This window comes from Fusarium coffeatum, assembly GCF_003316985.1.
Source record: "Fusarium coffeatum strain FIESC_28 chromosome Unknown BRIP53273_contig_379, whole genome shotgun sequence".
Lineage (NCBI taxonomy): Eukaryota > Fungi > Ascomycota > Sordariomycetes > Hypocreales > Nectriaceae > Fusarium > Fusarium coffeatum.
Window position 1 is genome coordinate 27,897 of NW_022158168.1, and position 23,206 is coordinate 51,102.

Genomic DNA, 23,206 nt, shown 5'->3' on the forward strand with positions numbered 1-23,206 from the left:
AGGCTATATAGACGAAATCTTTCTTTGTGCGGAACCTCAGGCTATGGCGTTAAGGGATATACCAAGGGGAAAGTCACCTGGAACTCATGGGAGGGGGTGCAGGAACCCCGGGAGCATGGATATGTGACACGGCATGATATGAGGCGTGCGAGGATTTGACGAGGAATCGGTTGTTAAGAAGAGGTTTTATACTGCACCTCGAACAGGGACCAAACCCGAGCCACTACAGGAGCATGTTCCATTGAGATTAAACAGAGTCTTTGCCCTTTCACTGGATGCTACATCATACCGGCACTTGTCGGTTCATGCGCTCCGCGATCTTTGTCGGCGAGTGATTCATTCTGCGGCTGCGTTGTCGGAACGCCCCACTGATCCAGTCTTGATCTTCCAGAATGGGAAGTAAGACAATACTGTAACTTAGATGTCATTCATGCTGATCAGCTAGGACAGAAGAGCGTGTCAGGAGAATTGGTCGCCAAGAGCATAAAAGACGAAATAATTCGTTCACCTTGTGCGAGCTTAGGTCAGTAGTAAGGCTACTTTATTTACGTAGCCTAACTTAGAGAACAATTCTTCTGGCACCTATCAGGCAATAGAAGCAGCAGCAGTTGTAAAGCGCATACCCGTTGTATTCCCCTTATCAAAGTCCTTAATCCAAAGTTTATTCAAGTTATGTAATTTACCCAAACTTATGGGCTTGTCATACGGGCCACCAATGATGTCTGCCGAATTGCAAGCCGAAGTCGGCCGTTTGATTTGCTCACACCTCTAAAAAAAAGTTTTTGGCTTGGCCTGGTTCGATGGCCTGTTATCTATCAACGGACAGCTTCTTCCGTGGATATAAGGTCAAGTACCAATGGTTCTTGAGGCGAGACATGATGGAGTGTATAGAATCAGGAAGACCGTGGCAATTTGCAGTACTGCCTAGTCAATTTAGCATCTTACTCAATGGATGGATGTCAGTCACTATGGCAGTGGAGAGAGATGCTCATCGCGTCCGCAGCGGAGCCTCCTGTGGATAGATACATAGACTTAACGAGCCAGAAGGCGTCCCTGACAGGACTGGTTCAGTGGCTCTGACCATAACCGCTAATAACCTTGCGCCTTCCGGGCAGATAGAGGTACCTGCCTAGGTGTGGAAAGCAGATGGTAGGTATGACCTAGTCACTGCACTTATCGCCTGTGCCGGCGGAAAGAGGGAGGGTGGAGTTTTGCTATGACTCCTCTTTTTTTCCTCTTGGGTTGTTGCTGCTAAATATTAATCTTGCTTGTCCCATTCCTTTCCCTCCCTCATACCATCCTCTGTCAAACATTTTTTTTTTTCTAATACACACTTCTGCAACCGCAAATATGTGTGGAATCTTCGCCTGTCACCGGTACGCTCTTACCCCTTGCGAACATGAACATGGATCTCTATCTGGCGTCCTTGGAGGGGCAAGGCATGGGGGGCTTCAGAACCCCGCCATGAAATGAATTGGAATTGGGACTGCGATCACCCCGCGGTCGGAGGGGAAAAGTTGTTACTAGATCATGGCGTGACTAACATTCTGCGATCTCTCAGTCATCCCGACGTGGAAAAGTTCAAGCCCACGGCTTTGAAGCTTGCCAAGCAGTATGTGCGCCAATTGCCATTCCAGACTTTCTTGAAACTGACTTATCGGCGCAGAATTCGTCACCGTGGCCCCGACTGGAGTAAGTGAAAACAACGGCCGGATCGTCGCCCTCATGGGACCGCGAGTACTAAAGTCGCAATTCCAGGTGGAAGTGTTATTTCCAACCATACCAGTATGTCAATGAACCCCTGAGAATCACACGCCCTCGTGTCTGACTCTCAAACTAGTTCTGTGCCATGAGCGCCTTAGCATTGTTGGTGTTGGTAAGTCGCAAGCTCTTGCACCTATTCGGAGTCTCGCGACTGATAAAGCTTCCAGAGTCCGGCGCTCAGCCTCTGACCAACGCCGACGACAGCATCATTCTCGCTGTCAACGGTGAGATCTACAACCATCGTCACATTCGAAAGCACCTCAAGGAGCGATACCACTTCAAGACTACCTCTGATTGCGAGGTCATCATCCCCTTGGTAAGAGGAGCACTTGGTTCATGACTAGAAGAGCACAGATCTGACAACGGATACATCGCAGTACACCGAGTTTGACACCGATGCCCCCAACCACCTCGACGGCATGTTCTCTTTTGTTCTCTACGACAAGAATCAAGACCGTACAATTGCTGCTCGCGACCCTATCGGCATCACCACCTTCTACCAGGGTTGGTCTTCCGCTGAGCCCGGAACCGTCTACTTCGCCTCCGAGTTGAAGTGCCTGCACAGCGTCTGTGACAAGATTGTCGCTTTCCCCCCTGGCCACGTCTATGACTCCAAGACTGGTGAGACCACTCGCTACTTCAACCCCTCTTGGTGGGACCCCAAGAAGGTTCCCAGCACCCCCGTCGACTACAAGGTCCTCCGACAAGCCCTTGAGAAGTCCGTCCGAAAGCGACTCATGGCTGAGGTGCCTTTCGGTGTTCTGCTTTCTGGCGGTCTTGACTCTAGCTTGACGGCCTCTATCGCTCAGCGTGAGGTGACCCGACTTCGAAAACAGGCTCTTGAGGCCAACGGCAACGTTCTCCCCGTTGAGGACCCTGACACTGGCGAGGGTCTTGTTGGTGTTGACGATGACGATCACCTCGACACTCTGACCTACCTTCCTCAGCTCAACTCCTTCTCCATTGGTCTGCCCGGCTCTCCCGACAATAAGGCTGCTCTCGAGGTCGCCAAGTTCCTCGGAACCAAGCACCACGTTATGACCTTTACCATTGAGGATGGTCTTAACGCCCTCTCCGATGTCATCTTCCACCTCGAGACTTACGACGTCACTACCATTCGAGCCTCTACCCCTATGTACCTGCTGTCAAGAAAGATCAAGGCTATGGGCATTAAGATGGTTCTGAGTGGAGAGGGCAGCGATGAGATCTTTGGCGGTTACTTGTACTTCCACGCTGCTCCTGATAAGGAGTCCTTCCACGAGGAAACCGTGCGCCGTGTAAAGAACCTGCACCTGTCTGACTGTCTGCGAGCCAACAAGTCCACATCCGCTTGGGGTCTCGAGGCTCGTGTTCCTTTCCTTGACAAGGAGGTAAGTTGATCTCCCTTGAACCTCAGCTCAGCAGAGTGCCCAGTGCTAATGAACCAAACAGTTCCTTGAGTACTCTATGAACATTGACCCTCAGGACAAGATGATCACCAAGGAGAAGCTCGAGAAGTACATCGTCCGCAAGGCTTTCGACACTTCGGACGAGCCTGATGAGAAGCCTTACCTTCCCGATAACATCCTTTGGCGACAGAAGGAACAATTCTCCGATGGTGTCGGCTATGGTTGGATTGATGCTCTCAAGGACACTGCTGAGAAGCAGGTCACAGATGAGATGATGAAGAATCCTAAGCCTGAGTGGGGTAACGATATCCCTGATACCAAGGAGGCGTACTGGTACCGATGCATGTTTGACGAGCACTTCCCCCCTCACTGCGCGTCAACTGTCATGCGCTGGACTCCCACTTGGTCCAAGCAGACTGACCCTAGTGGCCGGTAAGTGACATCCATGCAAAGAAAGAAAGAGCGTTTATTAATATCTTTACAGAGCCATCTCCACCCACAACGCCAAGTATGACAGCGCGGCTTAATGAAATATCGAACCGAGTAAAACACCAAGCAGAGAAGACTTGGTTGACTCATTGTAACCTACACTATCTGAGGTATCTGCCATGAAACCGGTCTGAAGAGCAACTCTGTGTGTCGTTTCTTGGAAATAGAGAAAAAGGCGTCTGGGATTATTGCTTACATACCTCGGAATGATGATAACTGTAAAAAGACGGATGATTTGGACATGGATATGGGAATGACGAATAAAGACAAGAGACAAAGGTTCTAGAAGGGAATCAAGAATTGCATTATGTGCATGTCAATGCGAGTGTTGGTGAATGCTAAGCATATGGCCAATGTTTGACTTTGTGTCATGAGTTGGTTATGCATGAAGGGTCCTCATGATAAAGCAGTCGGATAGAAATGGGTGTGTATGAACTGACCAATAGGCGAGCGATATTCTTCGACGTGGTCCTCGATCAAGTTTGTCAATGCCGCGACGTTTCAATCAACATGAATGGCAGTCACATACCTTGGTAGTTAAGTTATGGGCTAGTTAGAGGAGACACGTTTGGCCTATGGGGTCACATGAGTTGTTAGTGTCTGAGCTGTTCATGCGTCGATGAAATGCAAGCTAGAAGTGGAATAATCAAAGTACATACTGTCTGTACTCTGGTTTATGGGCATAATGGCACTCGTTGGGCAGCGAGTTGTGTTAATGTTGGACCTGTCTGAATGGGACAGGGCCCATATAAGTTAAGTCGAGAGAGGATTAGGTACAGTAGAATCATGATAATGGTACAGAGTAGATGGATGAGCTGTCATCCAATTGTCTTGTTACCATTTTGGTTGACCATCTTTTTGTCCAAGTACTAAGGTACTAAGCAGGATGCTGTCTATCCTCCACGTGGGCCCTGATCCTGGGGAACCTTTAAATTACTAAATTAGATTGATCAATTACATGACTGTAGTCTATCCGTACTCTACAGCAAATAGTTGCTTGCAAGGTACAAAGTAGGTAGGTATTTTGGTCACCCGCGGCTGGCCAAGCGACAAAGTGACACAGCACCATCCCGACATCAACCGACTTGGGTGATACATGTGCCAATCTCTTACTTGGAGGGGTTGGTCTGTTCAAATCTTCGAGCTTGGGCCCCTGTGGAGCTTACCTATCGTGCCTGGGCAATCCTGGCTACAGCGGGGTGCCCCAACAATCAAACCCTGTGTAGAAGGATGCCCTGTGTAAATCCCCATAGAAGGAAAGGAACCGTCAGGTCCATTATTTTCTGTCGGGCTCTTTCCATCATCTCCCGCTTTCCTCCCCCATTTCTCTCGTCCACCTCCATCTCTATCTTCATCACATCCTTTCTTTGAGACTCATAATCTTCAAGATACCAAATACCGCAATCATGTCTGTCCCTGCCTTCTCCGACATTGCCAAGCCGGCCAACGATGTATGCTTATTCTAACCTCCCCCGTATCGTCTTTACCTGTATTCTGTCTTGGTTCCTCTGGTCGTAACCACATCACGACTTTGGGCGGTCTGTTTTTTTTTTGCTCTTTTGGATCTCGGATCAAGGAGTAAAACACAATATGGCTCTGAGGTTCCAATTGCTTCAATTCTTGAAGCTAAGACGATTGCTGTACCAGCAACATTACTGTTTATGAGCTTTGCTGACTTTTGCGCCTTGTTTGCGCCGTTTTATAGCTCCTTAACAAGGATTTCTACCACCTCTCTGCCACCACCTTCGAGTTCAAGGACACCGCCCCTAACGGCGTTGCCTTCAAGGTCACTGGCAAGTCCAGCCACGAGAAGGCCACCTCTGCTGCCGTGAGTATTTCCTCGCCTCGCCAGCAAACTCAATGGCGACCCCCAGTATTGTTTTCGTTCGGGGGTTCGGAAGCCAGTGCTCGGTCGACCGCGGCTTTCGGCGCATAAGATCTGTACAGCTTCGAGTAGAATCGACCCATATCGAGAAACAATACAATCTCTCGCTTTGCAACAAGTTGCTGACCCGATTATCACAGATTGAGGGAAAATACACCGACAAGCCTACCGGTACGACATCACCATCTCTCTTTTCAACACCGTCACCCTCACAATATTCATCTCCATCTCCACCATCCATACCCAAACCCCGCCGCAAACAAAATCTCCCCTCCCTTAGCGTCTCGCGAATCCTTGGGCCCAAATCAGGATGGCCGATCGGATTTGCGACGCTTCTTCAACCTGGCTATGCTCAGTTGCTAATGTTCTACTCCCGTACAGGCCTGACTCTCACCCAGACCTGGAACACCGCCAACGCCCTCGACACCAAGATTGAGGTCGCCGACTCTCTTGCCAAGGGCCTCAAGCTTGAGGGTCTCTTCAACTTCCTCCCTGCCACCGCCGCTAAGGGTGCCAAGTTCAACCTCCACTTCAAGCAGCCCGGTTTCCACGGCCGTGCCTTCTTCGACCTCCTCAAGGGCCCCGTCGCCAATGTCGATGCTGTTGTCGGCCACGAGGGTTTCCTCGCTGGTGCTTCCGCTGGCTACGATGCCAACAAGGCTGCTCTGACCGCCTACAGCGCCGCTGTCGGCTACGCCGCTCCTCAGTACAGCGCTGCCATCACCGCTTCTGACAACCTCAGCGTTTTCGCCGCTTCTTACTACCACAAGGTCAACTCTCAGGTTGAGGCCGGTGCCAAGGCTACCTGGAACTCCAAGACCGGTAACGCTGTCGGTCTTGAGGTTGCTAGCAAGTACCGCATCGACCCCGTCTCTTTCACCAAGGTTCGTAGAATTGAATTTGCAACAAACAAGGGCTTGCGACTGACCAATGTTCCGAAATATAGGTCAAGATCAACGACCGTGGTATTGCTGCCCTCGCCTACAACGTTCTCCTCCGCGAGGGCGTCACCCTGGGTCTCGGTGGTTCTTTCGACACCCAAAAGCTCGACCAGGCTACCCACAAGCTCGGTGCCAGCTTCACCTTCGAGGGTTAAGCTGCTTCTAGAAAAAAATACCTCTATTGAGATTCCAGCAAGAGGCTCGCTGGAACACTCTGCTCTGGGGCTGTCTCACGCCGAGCAGCTCTTATACCTTACAGGCTTGCATTGCGGTGGTCTCGAAGGATGTAGACTATCTCAAATAAAAAATCTTGAAGTTCTTAGCATGTCTTATTGTTCCCCTTGGCTGCAAAACCTCTGTGTATGTGTATGCAATGGTTTCCCCGTTTCTCGATACAAGTATATCCATATTTGTAAAACTCCGACAATGCCATTTAGTCTGTCTTTCATGCTGTACGTCCAGTATACTGCTTTGGAGATGGAAGACTTGGTTTCAGTCTTTCTTCCTATCCTGTTAACTCTTCTCCTTCTTTTGCCGTCCAATGCTCATGAACTGGATATATATGAGAGGCGCTAATATCGTCGTCGCTAGAATGCCTGATATTATGATAAAATGCCCAGTAATACTCGTCTGCGGCTCGAATTCGATGTCGTCATCTCCCATCGCCCTCTTCTGCCTTCGATCCTTACGCCGCTCATCCTCTCGTCTATGTGTTCGTGTATGCCCTTCCCTATCAAAGTGCGGGACGTCGTTCTGATGTCCAAAAGGGTCGTCACCGGGTCCCATTCCTCCATGAGCAGATGACTCGTGCTTGAAAGGGTCCCCCCAGGGGTTCTGGTGACGATTGTGCGTTGCCTCTTGGTCGTGCGACGATGCGCCGCCCCCGCCAGTGCTCTCCTCATGCGCCTTGCGACGCTTGTCCGCTTGCTCTCCCCATCCTCCGCTTCGATAAAAGCTCGGCGGTGGACCGCGGAAGGTACCTCTCCTGCGACTTAAGCCTGAAGGCGCACGCCCACCCGCCTGGTGGGAGTGGTAGGAGCCGCGTTGAGCGGTTGTTTGTGGGGGATGGTGGTGTAGGCGTAAGACATCGCGGTCGTAAGCTGCACGGCGAGATTTATCAGACAAGACTGTGTATGACTCGGAAATGAGAGAGAAGGTGGATGATGCGTTTGGGTCGGAGCGGTTGGCGTCGGGATGGTGTGTTTTTGAGAGTGAATAGAAGGATCTGGGAATTGTCAGATACTTGTCGTTGTAAGAGTCGCGAGCCACTGGTCATACTTTTTTATTTCGGCCGGTGTTGCGTCATGCCTCACATTCAGCCGTTCGTAATGGTTCTTCTTGGCAACCTCATCATGTCGACCTCTTCGCTGCTGAACTTGCAGTCCATGTACAACAATAGCTGGTGTCCGACACCGGAGCAGTCTGGCGCCGCAAGCTTGGGGAATTGGCGCAGGGCGCAAGCTACAGAGAAGTGAGGGACGCAGCGGCATGCCGCATTACGGCTGTGGTTAGAGGGATTGAAGAGTTGAACTGGTTGATCTCAAGCTAAGACCGCTTGACAATGGTGTTGTATGTAGGTGTAAGTGAATTAGACTCATGGGTTATGATACATTATTTTTTGGTGGTGATGTAATCTATGATCTCGAGCGAATCTACATGCGCGAGGCGGGGTGATGCGATTAGCGAGATGCACGCTAACACCTTGGTGAGTGGGTATGGAGATGACATCAATGCCTTACCCTGTAAGATTCGACTTGAGGTGAGCAGTTTCGAGAGTATCAATGGTGTATCCTATTACTAGTTCAACTTTGTTGTGTAATGGAATCTGTCTTTACGGCTTATCTGCGTATCTGGGAAAGAGCAAGCTATGATCTGAATTGTATTCACAGATCCAAGCCCACCCCTATAGCAAATTTAAATGACTGAAACATGCTTCCATTTTCTCAACCCATGAAACACCAATATGAAATAGAAAGAATTGATCATTAAAAAAAAGTCATAGCTTAATGGCCGAACTTCCACCAAGACGTCTTCTTCTTAGGAGTCTCAGGCTCCTCACCCTTGGGACGTCTGAGAGGATGCGCCTCAGTGTTCAACACCCACTCATCAAGATTGATAACATTAGGGTCCTCGAAGGTGAGATAGAAGTACTTGATAGTTTCGGACATCCAAAATGTCTGGTGATGTCAGTTCTGATCCGAGAATGGGGAATGGAAAACTTACTTCCATGTTATCACGCTTGTCACTGCCCTTCCTGTTGACGTCGCTGATCGTAGCAAATGCCTCCTGAGTCTCGGTCTGCTTGACAATGTTGTCCCACATGCGCCAAGCAGCGGCGCGCCAGACGTCGTCACCTGTGATGCGCCACATATAGAAGACACTCTCAATAGCCTCAGGGCGCAGTCGGTATTCCGAGTTCCGGACGCGGACAAAGCCCTCAGGCAGTTTGTCCTTCTTCTCCACGGGCGCATCACTCCAACGGCATTTGCTAGTGATAGAGTCGCAGGGTGAAAGCTCAGCAATCTCGGGCATAATATTGGTTGGGAAAGCATCGTATGCCCAGACACAACCAGCTGTCAGACGAGAGCCGAGGTCGACCAGGTCAGACCGCGAAAGCAACTTACCAGCCAGAGCATACGTGCCACCGACAAAGCATGTCAAGTGCTGCATTTCAGCAGTAAGTTTGGGCGCGGCGCCATCATCGCCTGGTACTGCATTACCCGACATCAAGACATTCAAGTCATTGGGGTTGCGAGGTTTAAACAGCAGGTGCTTGGTGGCGGTGTCAAGAGCCTTAGTGGTCATCTCGACATATTGAGGATCCAGGCCGCCTAACAAAGCGTGCATTTTGGGAAGATACTCGTAGAGTGAATCCGCACCGGCTCCGAGGGTAAAGCGTTCGTCATCAACTGTCTCATCGCGGTAGTTCATGACATGTGGCCAAAGGCCAGGAATTTTGGTGTTATCCTGGTTGCGGTAGAAGAACTGCTTGATGCGCTCAGTGGCATCGTAGTACTTCGGATTGCCGGTAATCTGGGACAGGCGAGTAAACTCGAGACACATCGAGCCACCTGCAGCGCCAGACATTTGTTCATCGGCTTGTTGCCCTCCAGTCTTGGCAGACTTGAAGTTGAACCAGTGAGATGGCAGCCGATTGGGGGTATCGAATGCGGCATAAAGCATGTCACCTAACTCGATGGCTTTGCCAAGTAAGACAGCTTCATCGGAGAGCTCGTAGGCGGAAAGGAGGCCACCAAGATGGCGAATAGCCACCTCGAAGAGATTAAGGTAGCTATCACCAGTGCGGGCCCAGTCGATCATGGCGACAGCCTGAACAGCTTCCTTGAACTCATCCTTCATATCGAGAATCCAGAGGGTGTCAAGTGCATCGACAATCTGGGCTGCCCAGCCAGAAAAGGTGGTCTTGCCTTGAAGGGAAACTGGCGCAAGCTCGTCCGCGCCCCATGCATGCTTCTTGTAAGCCTCCCAGCTTTTTGTAAAAGCCTGCTTAATGGCTGCTTTCCTGGCAGTGGTCTCGGTGTCCTCGGTGTAACCGTCGGTGCGGTCTTTCTGGATGGTTGGCAGCAGCTTGAAGGTTCCGTTCGGGGGGGATTTGACATCCTGGACGGGGTGGAAAACTTGTTGTTTACTCCAATCATAGCTGCTGGGAAGGTAGTTGTAGGTGCCGATTCTCACGGTACGGTAACGTTCGTAGGGACGAAAGTTGTGGACAAGAAACCATGTTATAGCAACGAGAATGAAAAGGGTGATGTAGCGGCGAGCTGGTCGCCCTTGGAAAGTGGCCAACATTATGATTACTGTATGCGCATCGCGGGAGGAAAATGTAAGAGTTGGAGTCAAGTGATGATATCACCGACGTAGAGCAGAGGGAAGTATCAAATGATTGATTGATTGATTGGGTTTAGGTAAGGAGCGACGTGAAGAGCAAAGTAAGAGAATGAGATGCGAGAATGAAAAAGGTCCAGGTACAACCTCAAAAGTTGTAGGCAAGGAAACAAGTTCCTGCTATATTTGAGGAAGGTAGGGTATTAATGTACTTACCTACTGTACTGTACCATAACTACAGTATTGTGATACCATGCCACATGCAGTAGCCGTTCCTGCCTTAGTACCTGGTTTTGCGGCGTGAAGTGGAGATGAGAGACAAGAAACAGGGAGACACGCTCAGTGACCCAATAGTAGAAGCCAACCTTGAATACCAATTCCAAGGGAGGGATTGATATGCAGCTTCCAGGGGGAGGCTTGCGTAACTGACAGTTACAGCATAGAGGTAGAGTACCCAGCAGCAACAGATAATTTGTACTGACAGGTGGACACAGTATCATTGTATTGGAGAACCCTTGATATTCCTGTTTCAGCTCCAGGATTCCTTAGTTTCTATCAAGGGAATAATTTAACTCACATGTCGATACTCAGTTCCAGCCTTATTAGTTGGACGATAAATATATCCGTTAACATGACGCCTCAACCACCCTGGCCTGGCCTTCCCTCCCCTGTAAAGTGGCGCTAAGTAATATCCATCATACAACCAACCACCACTAGCCGCTGCAGGTACCTGCAGTACTACATTGCGATAACAGATCTCCGAGCTCCCTTGTAAACTGGGTCTTGTTGGATTGAGTACTCCCGGGCAGTCTCATAGTCTCGCCCAAAAGCTCCGGAGTATGGGGCTAGTTGGAAGTCGACGCAAAACCAAGCTGTCGCTTTGCAGGTAAGCACCTAATATTCTTAGGTAGTGAAGAGTCATATGGATGCTTTCTTATATTCCGCCAATTGCCCTTGCTTGGTTCCAAGCCAACCTTACTCACATACAAGATACACCATGTAAAAAAAGAACGACTTGAGCTTGCTTTTTATCTATGTAGTAATGACTGAATATGGGCGACTCTCAAACTCAACGTTGGGTGTCAAAGCACCAAACGAATGGGTGGCCCGGGAGTTTTTGAACGTGGTTTGATCCATCGTATCATAAGAATACTTTCCCATCTTCTCCTCTCAAACGACTGTGCGAATGAGCTTGTCAGTCGTTGCTGTTCACTCCCCAGCACTGTCGTTCCTTTTAACCCCATTCCTCACACCTTGACCCCCCGCTATCGTAATGTTTTCTTTTCAAAGATCAAGACAATCTGCACCTGCCGGGCCTGCTACGACCCTGTATATGGCCGTTGTAGGTTGAGCCGCTGGCAACGCAACTCCCATGTCTCTGTCCTGGCTTGCATTCTAGCCAGATGTCGTCCTCTTGTTGGACACGGCACGGTTTCCGCAAAGAGGGGCGGGGCTGACCGTGTGAGCCTTGCTGAGAGGCTTCCGAAGGAGACGGCGATTTGCTCCCCCGCCCTCGGTGATCCGGCGGTGGCGGCAAATCGTGCAGCAGAGCCCGTGGGATGCAAAATTGGAATCATCTACCCATAGCGCTCACGCAGTCCTTCAGTCGTAGCCTCCTCCAATCTGGCTATGAAATGCTGTGCTGACACTCTTCTCGTCGTCGTCAAAGCGTCGTCCGTAGCCGTTACCGGGATTCATGCGACCACCACTCTCGACATACTGCTTGAGTCGGTCGCTTTGGCTGTAGGAGACGGGTCGCATGCCTGTGACAGCATCATGAAGCCCTGCCCCCAGACTAACACCACCCTGTCCTACTCCTTTGCCACCAATCACGCTCGAAGACGCATCCGTATACTCGGAGTTGGCCACGCTCTCACCTGCAACACTTTCGGTGGCACGACCCCGATTCTTACCTCCTCGGCCGGGAGCAGCTACACCGGGCAGACCAGGCCACTGATCGGGGGTGAAGCTCGAGAACATAGGGGGGAAAGCGCTGTTGAGGGAGGCTCCGCCAAATGCAGAGCCATGAACAGAGGATACATCATCAGGGATGTATGATACCATAGAGCCCAAATCGAAATCTCGACCGGAGGGGGGCGGGTTAAATCGGCCTCCATTGGAGTAGCTGCCAGCTCCGAACTGCGGCTGCTGGTTCTTCTGGCGATAACTGACCTTAGGTCGGCTGAACTGGAGAAGGCATGCCTGAAGATTGGACAAAGGACCTTCAACAAAGCACTTGCGATCCTTGAAGTGAACAAGCAAATTGTGCCAGAGCTCGTGCTTGGACAGAACTTTGGGGTTTCCAAGAATGACAAGACCATACTTGGCTCGTGTCAAGGCCACGTTCAGACGACGCGGGTCGGACAAGAAACCGATGCCCTGATTGTCGTTGGATCGAACACAAGAGAGAACAATGAAGTCCTTTTCACGGCCCTGGAAAGCATCAACCGAAGCGACCTCGACTTCCTTGTAGTACTCCTTCTTATAAGTTCCTGAGTTTTGCATAGTAGTCACAATGTAGCTTCGCTGGCCTTCGTACGGGGTGATGACACCAATGTCAGCAGGCTTCACACCGGCCTTGAAGAACCGAGTGACTGCCTTCTCGACATTGGAAGCTTCCGTGCGGTTGAGATATGATGTTCCCGAGGCGGAAATTTCTTCATGGCCCAAATTGGACCAGAACATCATAGGCATCTCACCGACTGGCCAAGGGAAGTCAACGTCTTTTCGTAAACGGTTCTCATGAGTAACACCGTTCTGCAGACTACCATCGTAGAACATGTTGGAAGGAAACTCGGAGAGGCAAGGATGCATTCGGTATTGAATGTTCAGTCGGATAGGCGAAAGCTTCAAATTGACCAAGCGTTCAAAAAGCGATTGGTTCAAACCAGCCTTGGCAGCCTTCTTGTTCATGATGACGGGGCCAAGTTGCTTGTGGTCACCAACAAGGACGACTTGTTTGCAACCAAGAACAAGTGGGATCATGCACTCGGGCTCCGCTGATTGAGTTGACTCATCGATCAAGACATTTCGGAACTTCATCTTAGACAGGCGTGGATCACCAGCACCTACGCAAGTACAACAGACAACGTCGGCGTTGTTGAGAATATCGCGTTCGGCAATCTTTGTGAGCTGCTTGTACTTCTTCTCATCCTGACTTGACAGTTCGCCTAGCTCGTTCTTGAGCTGTGAAAGCTTAACGAGCTCGCTGTTGTGCTCCGACATGCGGACCTGTTCGTGGAGAGCCAAGAAGCTGACAGACGATTCGACATCCTCGCGAGATTTGGCTGTGAGACGAACCACCTTGAGTCCAGTGCGGTGAACGCGCTCGCAAAGCTGATCCACGGCGACGTTGGAAGGTGCGCAGACAAGAACTTGGTTGCCACTCATCTTGGCTAAGTGGTAAATGATGGTAGCAGAGGTTACAGTTTTCCCGGTTCCGGGAGGTCCTTGGATCAGACTAAGAGGCTTCTGGAGAACTGCCTTAATCGCTCCCACTTGGCTAGGGTTGAGATCAGGAAGGCCAGGGGCGGACCACTTCTTAGGCAGGTTTGTCTTCATAACCTGCAACTGAACCTCGTGACCCAGCAGAGTGTGGAAGATGTAACCAGAGACACTCATATCATCAACGGCAAAGGTTTTCATAGCCAGTTGCATACGGTCATAGGATGTCGCTTTCCAGACATAGTCGGCTGAAAAGTTGTGAGACAGGTCAGTCGGGACCAGTTTTTCGTTTCCAGTCTTGCGCAATTCGAGCGTAACCTCGTCAGACTGGTTGTTCGGGATTTTGATAACATAGCCGACCCCCTCCCAAGGGGACCGTAGCTCTCCCTTGTAGCGTAGTCGCATTTCGTCACCAACAGCAAGCTTAACATCACCAGATTCAATTTTGTGCAGGTTGAAACTGACAAGATGCTTGTTGTTCAAACCATAGTCCCACCGGACTAAGAGTCCATCCTCGGATTGCGCTTCCTTCAACTTCTTGTCGTAATCGGATTCCATCTTGACCAAGGGGCCAAAAATGTTCTGATAGTGGTAAGGATCATCGTAGTTTAGTAGGACAGGCTGAGGGTCATCGTCGATACTGGCTGCCTTCTCAAGGTCAACTACTGTGGCCTTGGGCTCAATTTTCCACATCTCCTCCAGTTTTGCAATCATGTTGGGTGTAAGGTGGCGGGCCCGAAGTTGCTCAGAGTCAGACGGAGTCCCGACTAGCCAAGGCAGAAAGGCTCGCTCTTCGATCAGAGGCTGCCATCGTGATGTATCCCAGTTCATATCCTTGTTTGAGGTGTTGGCGGCACATGGCTGTCGGCAGAGAAGGACAACGACGGTGTCGGACTTTGCAGGGATAAAGCCCAAGAGGAACGCATTCTTTGTTCCACAATTATAGCATTCCAAAACGGTATCGCCAAGTGTAGACTCGGGGTGAAGCTGGACTTCCTTGTGGCGGGCTCGAACGAGGTGATTTACGATGTGGGTCGAAGTGCCATTGCCTCTCGCACTACAAAACCATTTGTTGCATGTGAGGCACTTCACAACGCATCCTGGAGAATGAATGCCGCAGTACCTAATCATATTTTAGCGAATGTCGAGCAACAAGGAGGGCAGTCAACCTACGCGCAGGCGTGGGCCGGAAGCTCCTTCTCCTCGTCCTGACCCTTGAGCTTGAGTCCATTCAGTCCATCGATCGGAACGCTGTTCAGACTGTCGTTATCGTCTTCTTCAAATGCTTCGGTTTGGTTGTCGTCGTCGTCGGCTCGGCGGCGGCCATTTCGATCGCCGTATTTGCCATAGAGTAAGCTCTCGTCGGGGTCGATCGTAGAGAGGTCATCAGCTCCGGCCTTGATAGCAGCAGCGGAGTCAGATATCAAATGATTCCCAACATGGGTGAAAGCACCTTCCATGTTGGTGTTGTGTAAAGTTGGGTGGTGGCTAGTAGGTTTTTGCTGCAGGAAGACTTATCAGCGCTTGAATCCCCGCGTTGAACAAGGCAGGGTGGCGGTGGTGTAGTAGATAAGGGCAAGGTCTGAAATATTTATGGATGACAACAAAAGTGAGCGCGACTCACCTACAGCTGTTGTTCTTTCGAAAAGGAACCGTGTGGGAGGCTCAAGAGCGACTCGGGTCGAATTATGAAAGTGATTGGGAGTTGTAAGTCGCTGGTATGGCTCACATCATCGCGGGATCGAATGCGCCGGAACAGGAATATGCCAGACTGCGAGAAATATCCTCGTAGTCAAGCGGGATAACGAGTAATACAGAGTCTCACGGAAAGCACGTCACTAAAATTGCCTTCAAGAAATTGTGGCTTTGGTGAACCAGGAATTATATCCAGTTGAACAGCTGGACCCTCTTTGCTAGGTACAGGTTGGTGGGACATTTTGCGCCCACGTGATAGGCGGTTTTGTTATCAGGTCCGACTGATAAGGAACTTTTTCTATCCAGACTTTCGTAGTGGCAGCTAGGAAATTTCGCATCTACTGCTAACCTCTGGCGAGATTCTACTTTCAGAACAGGCTGATACTATCATAAACCATGATTGTAAGCTCAGTCGAAGGCCTTTTCCTACTCATATTCGAATGCTAACATTCTTTCGTAGCGCAAACAAGCGCGCCAAAGGCGCGACTATCTCTACCGACGAGCTCTTCTTCTGCGAGATGCCGAGATCAGTGAGAAGCGAGCCAAGTTGAGGTCGTCACTTGCCTCTGGCAAGCCTTTGGATCCCACGATCGCCAACGATAAATCCCTGCGCAAGGACTACCAGTACGATGAATCCCGACCTGACCTCACAACTAACGAACAACTCGACCTCGACGACGAGTACGCCCAACTTTCTGGAATTGTTGACCCACGCGTGCTTGTGACAACTTCTCGCGACCCCTCCGCTAGACTGGCGGCTTTTGCCAAGGAGATCCGACTTCTTCTTCCGACCGCCGTTCGCCTCAACCGTGGAAACCTCATTTTGGATGACCTTGTGCGCTCTGCCCAGTCAGCGGGTCTATCCGACGTTGTCCTTCTTCATGAACATCGAGGTACACCGACTGCCTTGACATTGTCTCACTTTCCCCATGGGCCGACGGTTTCTTTCTCTTTGCACAACGTTGTGCTCCGTCATGACATTCCTGGAAGCGTGCGCGGAACAGTGAGCGAGTCCTATCCTCACCTCATCTTTGACGGCTTTACAAGCCGCCTGGGTGAGCGGGTGGTTAAGGTATTGAAACATATTTTCCCCCCTCGAGAAGCCATTACGAACAAAAATAAGGTCGGCAACCGAGTCGTCACGTTCAAGAACATCGAAGATAGCATCGAAGTCAGGCATCACGTTTTCGTCAGGACCGGATATGACAGTGTCGAATTGGCTGAGGTTGGGCCGCGCATGACAATGCGGCCATTCGAAATCCGAAGTGGCACTCTCGAAAACAAGAACGGCGATGTTGAGTGGCATCTTACGCAGTATACACGAACCGCTAAGAAGAAGAACTATCTGTGAGACTATGATAGACTGCGAACCAGATGTTCACTTTTTCAGCACCGCTGTTTTATTATTAGTCATGGTAATTGAACAATGAAGAACAAAACGAGCCATATGTCGACGTGGCAGCCTTAATTCTGGTTCCTGACAACCTCTTGGGCGAATTGGCGCGCCATGGGCGTAGTCAAAATGCACGATGATGCAGAAAAGGACTAGAACGGAATACCGGCGTTTGGAGTTATACAATGCAAAAATATCAACCCAGGAGGCGATGGCTTTGAGCAACTGGGGAACATTCCATGGTAGAAAGATTGAATAGACTTACAGGAGTGGATGATTGCCATTGGCTGATGATGGCGAACATCAGCACTTGGATAGGGTGAATTATAAAGAGGATTCAGGCAGACGCAATCACAACTTGCTCTTGTCGAATTGTCTCCAGGAACATCTGACAACTCGAGCGTTTGATTCAATTGATATCTCTGTACCAGCGCTCTACTGTAAATGCGATCATAGCTGCCTAGGCTAGTAGCCAAGCCATCCATATTCAACGTTAATTGAGACTCCGTATCAGAACCAAACCCTTGTCTTGGCAGTGTTTTATTTTTAATGGAACTTTTAACGGCTCAGCCACAAGAACATGTCCGACGGACAAGGAGGTAGGTATGTGTTTACTAATAATAAAGAGTTACTGCGCAGCTCGCATAGGTACGCATCCATACACATGCTTTTTGCCGATCCGGTCACAAAGCCGTGGACCTGGCCTTGAAAGAAGTCTAGCACTGCCTCTATTTGAGTTGGGGATCGGAACTTCGCATTTGCAGGAAGACAGTCAGTGTTGCAACCAGCCCCCAATTGCTCGATTAATCATTGGATGGCATCCGTTATCCCAGACCCTTGACTTTGGTTTAGTTCTGGACTTCATGGCTACCTCTAGACTGTTACCTCCAGCTACAATACGGACAAGAGTCCAGATGTATCCAATGGATGTACTACTAGCATCCAATCCACATTGGTTTGCAGCAGTAACCCGCCACTTGCGTACGTAGTGCTCCCGATGTTGCCGGGGTAAGGTAGAAGCAATTGAATCATACATAAGCCGCGCATATTCTCACTCAGTCAGCATTTGACTAACAGAGAACTTCAATTTGCTCTTCCATCCAATCTTTCCTTCTTCGAAAAGGCCTCATCAAATCACCCAAAGTACATACTGTACATGATATAATTGTCGATCTTAATAAGCGAGTGTTTTGTTTCCTCATTTACAGGACTCCTTGTTTGGTTTCTATCCCTGTCCGTTCAACATCAAGCTTTTTTCCAATCGAAGAACCTGGCTTCCCTACGTCACGCTTCAGCGGTTATTTCTAGCATTCTTCCACTGAAGAGACCTGTGCACCTTCCACTAAAAGCCAAGGGTAATAGCGCCACTGGGTCTGGCGTTCGGTTCCGACCACACATCGTCCAATCCAGATCCATACCTATCGGCTTTAGCCAAGACAAATCAAAGCTCAGCCTGGGTAGCTTCATCTCGTCACTTTCGCCGGCCTTTTATTAGTCTCTTTTTGTTTCTCTCATCATCACATCCCTCCCCCGCCATTGCTTTCTCCTCCGAGCATAGCTGTTCATCATGTCTTACGATCAGTACAACCAGAACCCTTATCAGCAGGGCCCAGCTCAGGGAGGTTCTCATGGTTACGGCCAGGTACGCGCATTCCCGGTTACTTAAAGAACTGACCACAATCGTGCTGACTCGGATGTTGCGCTTCAGGCCAATCCATATGCGCAAGATGCGCCAGCCCATGGCAACAACCAGTATGAGATGCAAGACTATTCGCAGCAGGCTCCCGCCGGTAGCTCAAGTCTTTCCCAACAGGAATTCCTCCACCGCGTGCAGAAGCTTCGCGATGAGATTAAGGGTCTGACCAACGACGTCGATTACATCGGCCAGCTCCACCAGCGAACTCTTAGCAGCACTGATGGCTCCGCAAACCACGATCTCGAGCAGTATGTCTCTCAGACTCAGATTCGCAACACCGCCATCAAGGATGGAATCAAGGGACTAGAGCGTGATCTCGCAAAGACGAATGACAGCTCTCGTACCACCAAAGAAACCCAGCTGCAATCTCTCAGGACATTCTTCAAGTCCGAGCTCGACAAGTACCAGAGTATCGAGCGCGATTACAGACAACGTTACCGCGACCAGATTGCTCGCCAGTATCGTATTGTCAACCCCGAGGCATCCGAATCCGAGGTTCAAGAAGCCGCCAACGCCGATTGGGGTAACGAAGGTGTCTTCCAGACTGCTGTGAGTGATATTCTAAAAGAAGCAGTAAATTCCTTCTCATCAACGTCATGACTAACAACATCTCAGCTGCGAACAAACCGCACTGGACATGCCAGCTCCGTGCTTGGTAACGTTCGTGCCCGCCACAGCGAGCTTCAGCGCATCGAGCAGACACTCTCCGAGCTTGCCATCCTCTACCAGGAGCTTGCCACTATTGTCGAGCAGCAAGACCCTGTCGTCCAGGCCGCCGAGACAAATGCAATCAACACTGAGGAGAACATGGTTAAGGGCAACGAGCAAGTCGAAGTCGCCAAAAAGCACGCCCGCAACCGTCGCAAGCTCAAGTGGTGGTGCGCCCTTGTCGTCCTACTTATTATCATTGCCATTGCTGTTGGTGTTGGTGTCGGTGTCACTGTAGCCAACAACAACAGCAAGTAGAGGACGGATTCGTCGTCTTTGGCGCTTTCATTGTTTTCACTACGATGCTGATGTTATTCTTGTTATGTCTTTCCCCTCATAGATGTTTCGATGACGTTTGGGCCTTGATTTTTCTTTTTTTGCTCGAAAGATCGAGTATACGACAGCATTTTTCTACCGTATACCGTATTCTGTACCTAATTCTTATTCTCCCCTCGAAGCGCCCAAGCGCTGGGGCTCTTTTGATGGATGCGTGGAGGAAGGGTCTAGGTCTTGTCCTGCAGATACGACCTATTGATTGCTGATGTTGAAAATATCTCTGGGTGGTTTTATCCTGGTCTTGTGGTGTTTCTTTGTTTTATGTTTCTTGGCAGGGGTTCCCGTTTGGCTCATTGCAGCAGAATTGGGCAGACGAGTGGAGGGATATCAATAGTAGGTACCTACTGTACGTAACATTGTACGTATTCACATGGAAACATGATCCAGCAACAGTTTTGGGATGATCGGGTGGGAAAGCCGTCCCAGGATTTAATGTCAAGCCTTTGAGCATACAAGCATAGTTAGCTTGAGCATGAGTTATCTGCGAGCATTACAGGTTCCAGGTTGACGAAATGAATGATTTAAGTTTCTTTTTATTTTTTCCTCCAGTACACCAGAACATGACCAAGCCTGCTGAGTACCTGCCCTGCGCCCGTCCTCACAGATCCCCAGGCTTAAGAAAGAGATGAGAGAAGTGCTATTATATACAGGTACAGTAGGGTTCAGATGTGTGCATTATAGTTCCCAGCTGCAAAGCGTTGCGTTAGACTTCACTTGCTGGTGAGGCGAGACAGCTTCGTAGCCAAGTGGTCTCCCTCAAAGGACAGAGTGTGGTGTAATTGTGTCCCGCATCCCATCCTAATTCAACGCCTTCCTTTTTTTCCCTCGTCTGCTCCAAATTCGTACACTTTACACGCCGTTCTGGCCGTTGGACTTTTGTCTCATACACATTTATTGGGGGCCCATGCGAAGGCCACCGGGTCCGGCACCACCAGCCAATTTGGCTGCCAACTTGGGGTACTTCTCTGTGACTTGCACTTGTGTTCGAGTAGCCTCGGCATAGGACAAGGCATTCACGATCTCGCCTTCGGTTCGGGCGAGCTCAGCAGCACGCTCGAAATACTTGAGAGCAGCAGGGACATTGTTCTGCTGGAGGAGGAGCTGAGCCATAGTAGCAACAGCAATATCACACTCAGGGTCGACTGTTTCGTTGTTAGCACAATTTCAAGCTGGGTTGGTGTTATAACGCTTACTAATCAGGGCCTTCTTGCAGAGGGCCTCGGCCTCCTTAAAGTCTTGCTTCCACTGGAAGAGAGCCAGGGCCTTGTTGATGAGAGGCAGGACGTTCATAGACATAGGCTTAGTCTGCTTCTCCATCTCCATGGCGGTATCAAACTTCTCAACGGCTTCGGAGAAGTTGCCTTGGTCGAGAAGCAACTCTCCGTAGTAGTTGTAAACATCGGGTACTTGAGGGAAGTTCTTGATGCATCGTCGGAAAGTAGCCATAGACGAGGCGATCGAGCCCATCTTATACTGTGTAACACCGAGTTGAATGTGGGAGAAGATGAAGTCCTTGTCGAGGTCGATAGACTTCTGATAATCCTTCTGAGCATCGGCGAGATCACCCTTGATGAAGTGGGCTTGGGCGCGGTGGTAGTAAACATCAGGGTCGTTCTTATCCTGCTCAAGAGCCTTGGCGAACTCGGCCTCGGCCTTGTCTGGCTCACCAAGCTCCAGGCTGATGCTGGCGCGCTTAATGTAGCTTTGCGTCATTGAGGGGTCAAGCTCAATACTCTTGTCAAAGTCCTGTGTGGCTTCGGCGTGGTTACCCAGCAGAGTGCGGAAAGTACCCCTCATGTTATAAGCAAGTGCTTCATACTCGCCAAGATCGCCGAGCTCCAGGGCCTTCTCGAAAGCTTGTCGGGCCTCCTCGTATCCGTCACCAGTCTTCTTCTCCAAAGCTTGAAGACCAATCTGCACCTGTCCCTTGCCGGTATCGGGATCCAACTCTTCTGAGTCTTCGAGGCCTTCGGGGCGAGGCTTGGGACGGAAGCTCTGGAGGTAGTTGCCAACGAAAATGGGGCTAGGCAGCTTGGGTGGTCGGGAAGCCATCATTTCCTTGGCCTTTTGCTCGGCGAAGGTCTTGAGGAGGCGCTCGACAGCCTGGGCGGTAGACTCGCTCTTGAAGTTGTCGATGATACATGAAGCCGTGAAATCGAGGAGGGCCTCGGAGTACTTCTTCTGGTGCTCGTAGGCAGTAGCGCGGCGGTTGATGGCCTTGACATACTCAGGGTCCATGTTGATGGCGGCGGTGGTGTCCTCGATAACTTGATCCCATTCGCTCATGGCGCTGTGGCAGGCAGCTCGGTTGGAGTAGAAAACAGGGTCGGCCTTGCACAGGATGGCCTTGGAATAAAGCTCAATGGCTTTGTTATACGACTTATCACCGTACGCTTTGTTACCAGCCTGCTTCAGTTTGGCGGCATAGTCTTCACGCTGTTCTTGAGTAAGGCTAGAAACGGACTCCTCGTCGACGTCGGGCAGCTCCGGTTCTGTCTCAGCAGAAGCAGGTTTGGGTTGGGAGGGGCCGGATGAGGGTGCTTCCTTATCGGCTTTGCGATCGGCTTCCTTTCGCTTTCTCCTCTCCTTCTTGCTGATTTTTGGTGTTGTGTCCTTGGCGTTCTAAAGTTTTAAACAGAAAAGTTAGCCAACGGTAATTTGAATAATTATGTGGTTCGATACAGAACCGCATCGTTGGGGCGACAATATCAAGAATGCAATCATCAGGCTGGCAGCAGCGGGACATACGTTGTCATTGAGGTAGTAAATCACACCAGCACCCGTAACAGCAATACCGACACCAGCAATGGTGTAGACAACGGTCTTGTTCTCTGAAGCCCAGTGCGTTAACCGCTCCCAGAGGCCAGAGGAAGGGTCGACGGGAACGACGGTTGGCTGGCCCGGGGCCATTGACGGAATTGGACCTGACATTGCGAAGCCTATGAATTAATGAAACGGACGGGCGAGAGGACGAGGGTGGAAGTGAGGCCGTCGAAGCGGAATTGAAGGAGCTGAGAGAGAGGAGCCGATGATGTAGAGGCGCAGTATCAATCAAGCAAAACCAAAAACCAGCACCAGTGTAGTGTAGTGGTTGTATGGAGGTAGGTAGCTTCGGCGGCGGGTTGGGCGGGCTGGGCTCGACTCAACTTGGTACGCGCAGAAAAAGCTGAACCTGAACCTACTGGACGGCTATGGTTCGAATTTTGGCGCGCCAGTAGTGGGGGTTCGCGGGCCGGGTCCACTGAAAGTTTTTCCGATCAGCACCACCTGCAACTTTTAGTCTGTTGATAGCAGATTGAATTGCACTGGATTGACCTTGATAATGACCCGGAGGTTCGCAGTGACGCTATAGATTGGATCAGCTCCATCCATGTCGAATGTCCTTCTGGTCTGGTCTAATGTTATAGGCAGGTAGGCAGGTAAAAGGTTCCATCCATGCTCGGGTCTGCAGATGACGTCTATGCCTGAGGCACTCGGACAGTTTTGTTCAATGACGAAGAGGGGCCAGCGAGTAAGTAAATCGATGCCCATAATAATAATTACCGACCTCCATAGGCACTATTCTGTGCAGCTCATATAATTACCTGCCTACATAGTACCCATCCTATCCCGATACGAGTT

General features: G+C 50.3%; 8 protein-coding genes across 8 annotated transcripts; 4 read left to right on the plus strand and 4 right to left on the minus strand.

Moving 5' to 3' along the window:
• Positions 1 to 1,350: 1,350 nt before the first annotated feature.
• On the plus strand, positions 1,351 to 3,679 carry FIESC28_11275 (uncharacterized protein; the record flags this gene model as incomplete). Its single annotated transcript, XM_031165401.1, has 9 exons — positions 1,351 to 1,376; positions 1,562 to 1,612; positions 1,667 to 1,692; positions 1,759 to 1,785; positions 1,841 to 1,876; positions 1,932 to 2,080; positions 2,142 to 3,134; positions 3,196 to 3,584; positions 3,637 to 3,679. The coding sequence occupies 9 exons, from the start codon at positions 1,351 to 1,353 to the stop codon at positions 3,677 to 3,679; spliced, it is 1,740 nt and encodes a 579-aa protein (XP_031010530.1).
• Positions 3,680 to 5,047: 1,368 nt separating this feature from the next.
• On the plus strand, positions 5,048 to 6,622 carry FIESC28_11276 (uncharacterized protein; the record flags this gene model as incomplete). Its single annotated transcript, XM_031165402.1, has 4 exons — positions 5,048 to 5,092; positions 5,347 to 5,469; positions 5,667 to 6,410; positions 6,473 to 6,622. The coding sequence occupies 4 exons, from the start codon at positions 5,048 to 5,050 to the stop codon at positions 6,620 to 6,622; spliced, it is 1,062 nt and encodes a 353-aa protein (XP_031010531.1).
• A 358-nt stretch (positions 6,623 to 6,980) lies between these two features.
• Positions 6,981 to 7,957, minus strand: FIESC28_11277 (uncharacterized protein; the record flags this gene model as incomplete). Its single annotated transcript, XM_031165403.1, has 2 exons — positions 6,981 to 7,692; positions 7,746 to 7,957. The coding sequence occupies 2 exons, from the start codon at positions 7,955 to 7,957 to the stop codon at positions 6,981 to 6,983; spliced, it is 924 nt and encodes a 307-aa protein (XP_031010532.1).
• A 513-nt stretch (positions 7,958 to 8,470) lies between these two features.
• On the minus strand, positions 8,471 to 10,277 carry FIESC28_11278 (uncharacterized protein; the record flags this gene model as incomplete). Its single annotated transcript, XM_031165404.1, has 2 exons — positions 8,471 to 8,644; positions 8,691 to 10,277. The coding sequence occupies 2 exons, from the start codon at positions 10,275 to 10,277 to the stop codon at positions 8,471 to 8,473; spliced, it is 1,761 nt and encodes a 586-aa protein (XP_031010533.1).
• A 1,638-nt stretch (positions 10,278 to 11,915) lies between these two features.
• On the minus strand, positions 11,916 to 15,217 carry FIESC28_11279 (uncharacterized protein; the record flags this gene model as incomplete). The annotated part of the gene is made up of 2 exons (XM_031165405.1): positions 11,916 to 14,814; positions 14,931 to 15,217. The coding sequence occupies 2 exons, from the start codon at positions 15,215 to 15,217 to the stop codon at positions 11,916 to 11,918; spliced, it is 3,186 nt and encodes a 1,061-aa protein (XP_031010534.1).
• Positions 15,218 to 15,848: 631 nt separating this feature from the next.
• FIESC28_11280 (uncharacterized protein) lies at positions 15,849 to 16,803 on the plus strand (the record flags this gene model as incomplete). The annotated part of the gene is made up of 2 exons (XM_031165406.1): positions 15,849 to 15,854; positions 15,913 to 16,803. The coding sequence occupies 2 exons, from the start codon at positions 15,849 to 15,851 to the stop codon at positions 16,801 to 16,803; spliced, it is 897 nt and encodes a 298-aa protein (XP_031010535.1).
• Positions 16,804 to 18,412: 1,609 nt separating this feature from the next.
• On the plus strand, positions 18,413 to 19,507 carry FIESC28_11281 (uncharacterized protein; the record flags this gene model as incomplete). Its single annotated transcript, XM_031165407.1, has 3 exons — positions 18,413 to 18,487; positions 18,554 to 19,090; positions 19,157 to 19,507. The coding sequence occupies 3 exons, from the start codon at positions 18,413 to 18,415 to the stop codon at positions 19,505 to 19,507; spliced, it is 963 nt and encodes a 320-aa protein (XP_031010536.1).
• A 969-nt stretch (positions 19,508 to 20,476) lies between these two features.
• On the minus strand, positions 20,477 to 22,516 carry FIESC28_11282 (uncharacterized protein; the record flags this gene model as incomplete). Its single annotated transcript, XM_031165408.1, has 3 exons — positions 20,477 to 20,727; positions 20,779 to 22,207; positions 22,334 to 22,516. 3 exons carry the CDS (start codon positions 22,514 to 22,516, stop codon positions 20,477 to 20,479), a joined length of 1,863 nt encoding a protein of 620 aa, XP_031010537.1.
• Between the last annotated feature and the right edge of the window lie 690 nt (positions 22,517 to 23,206).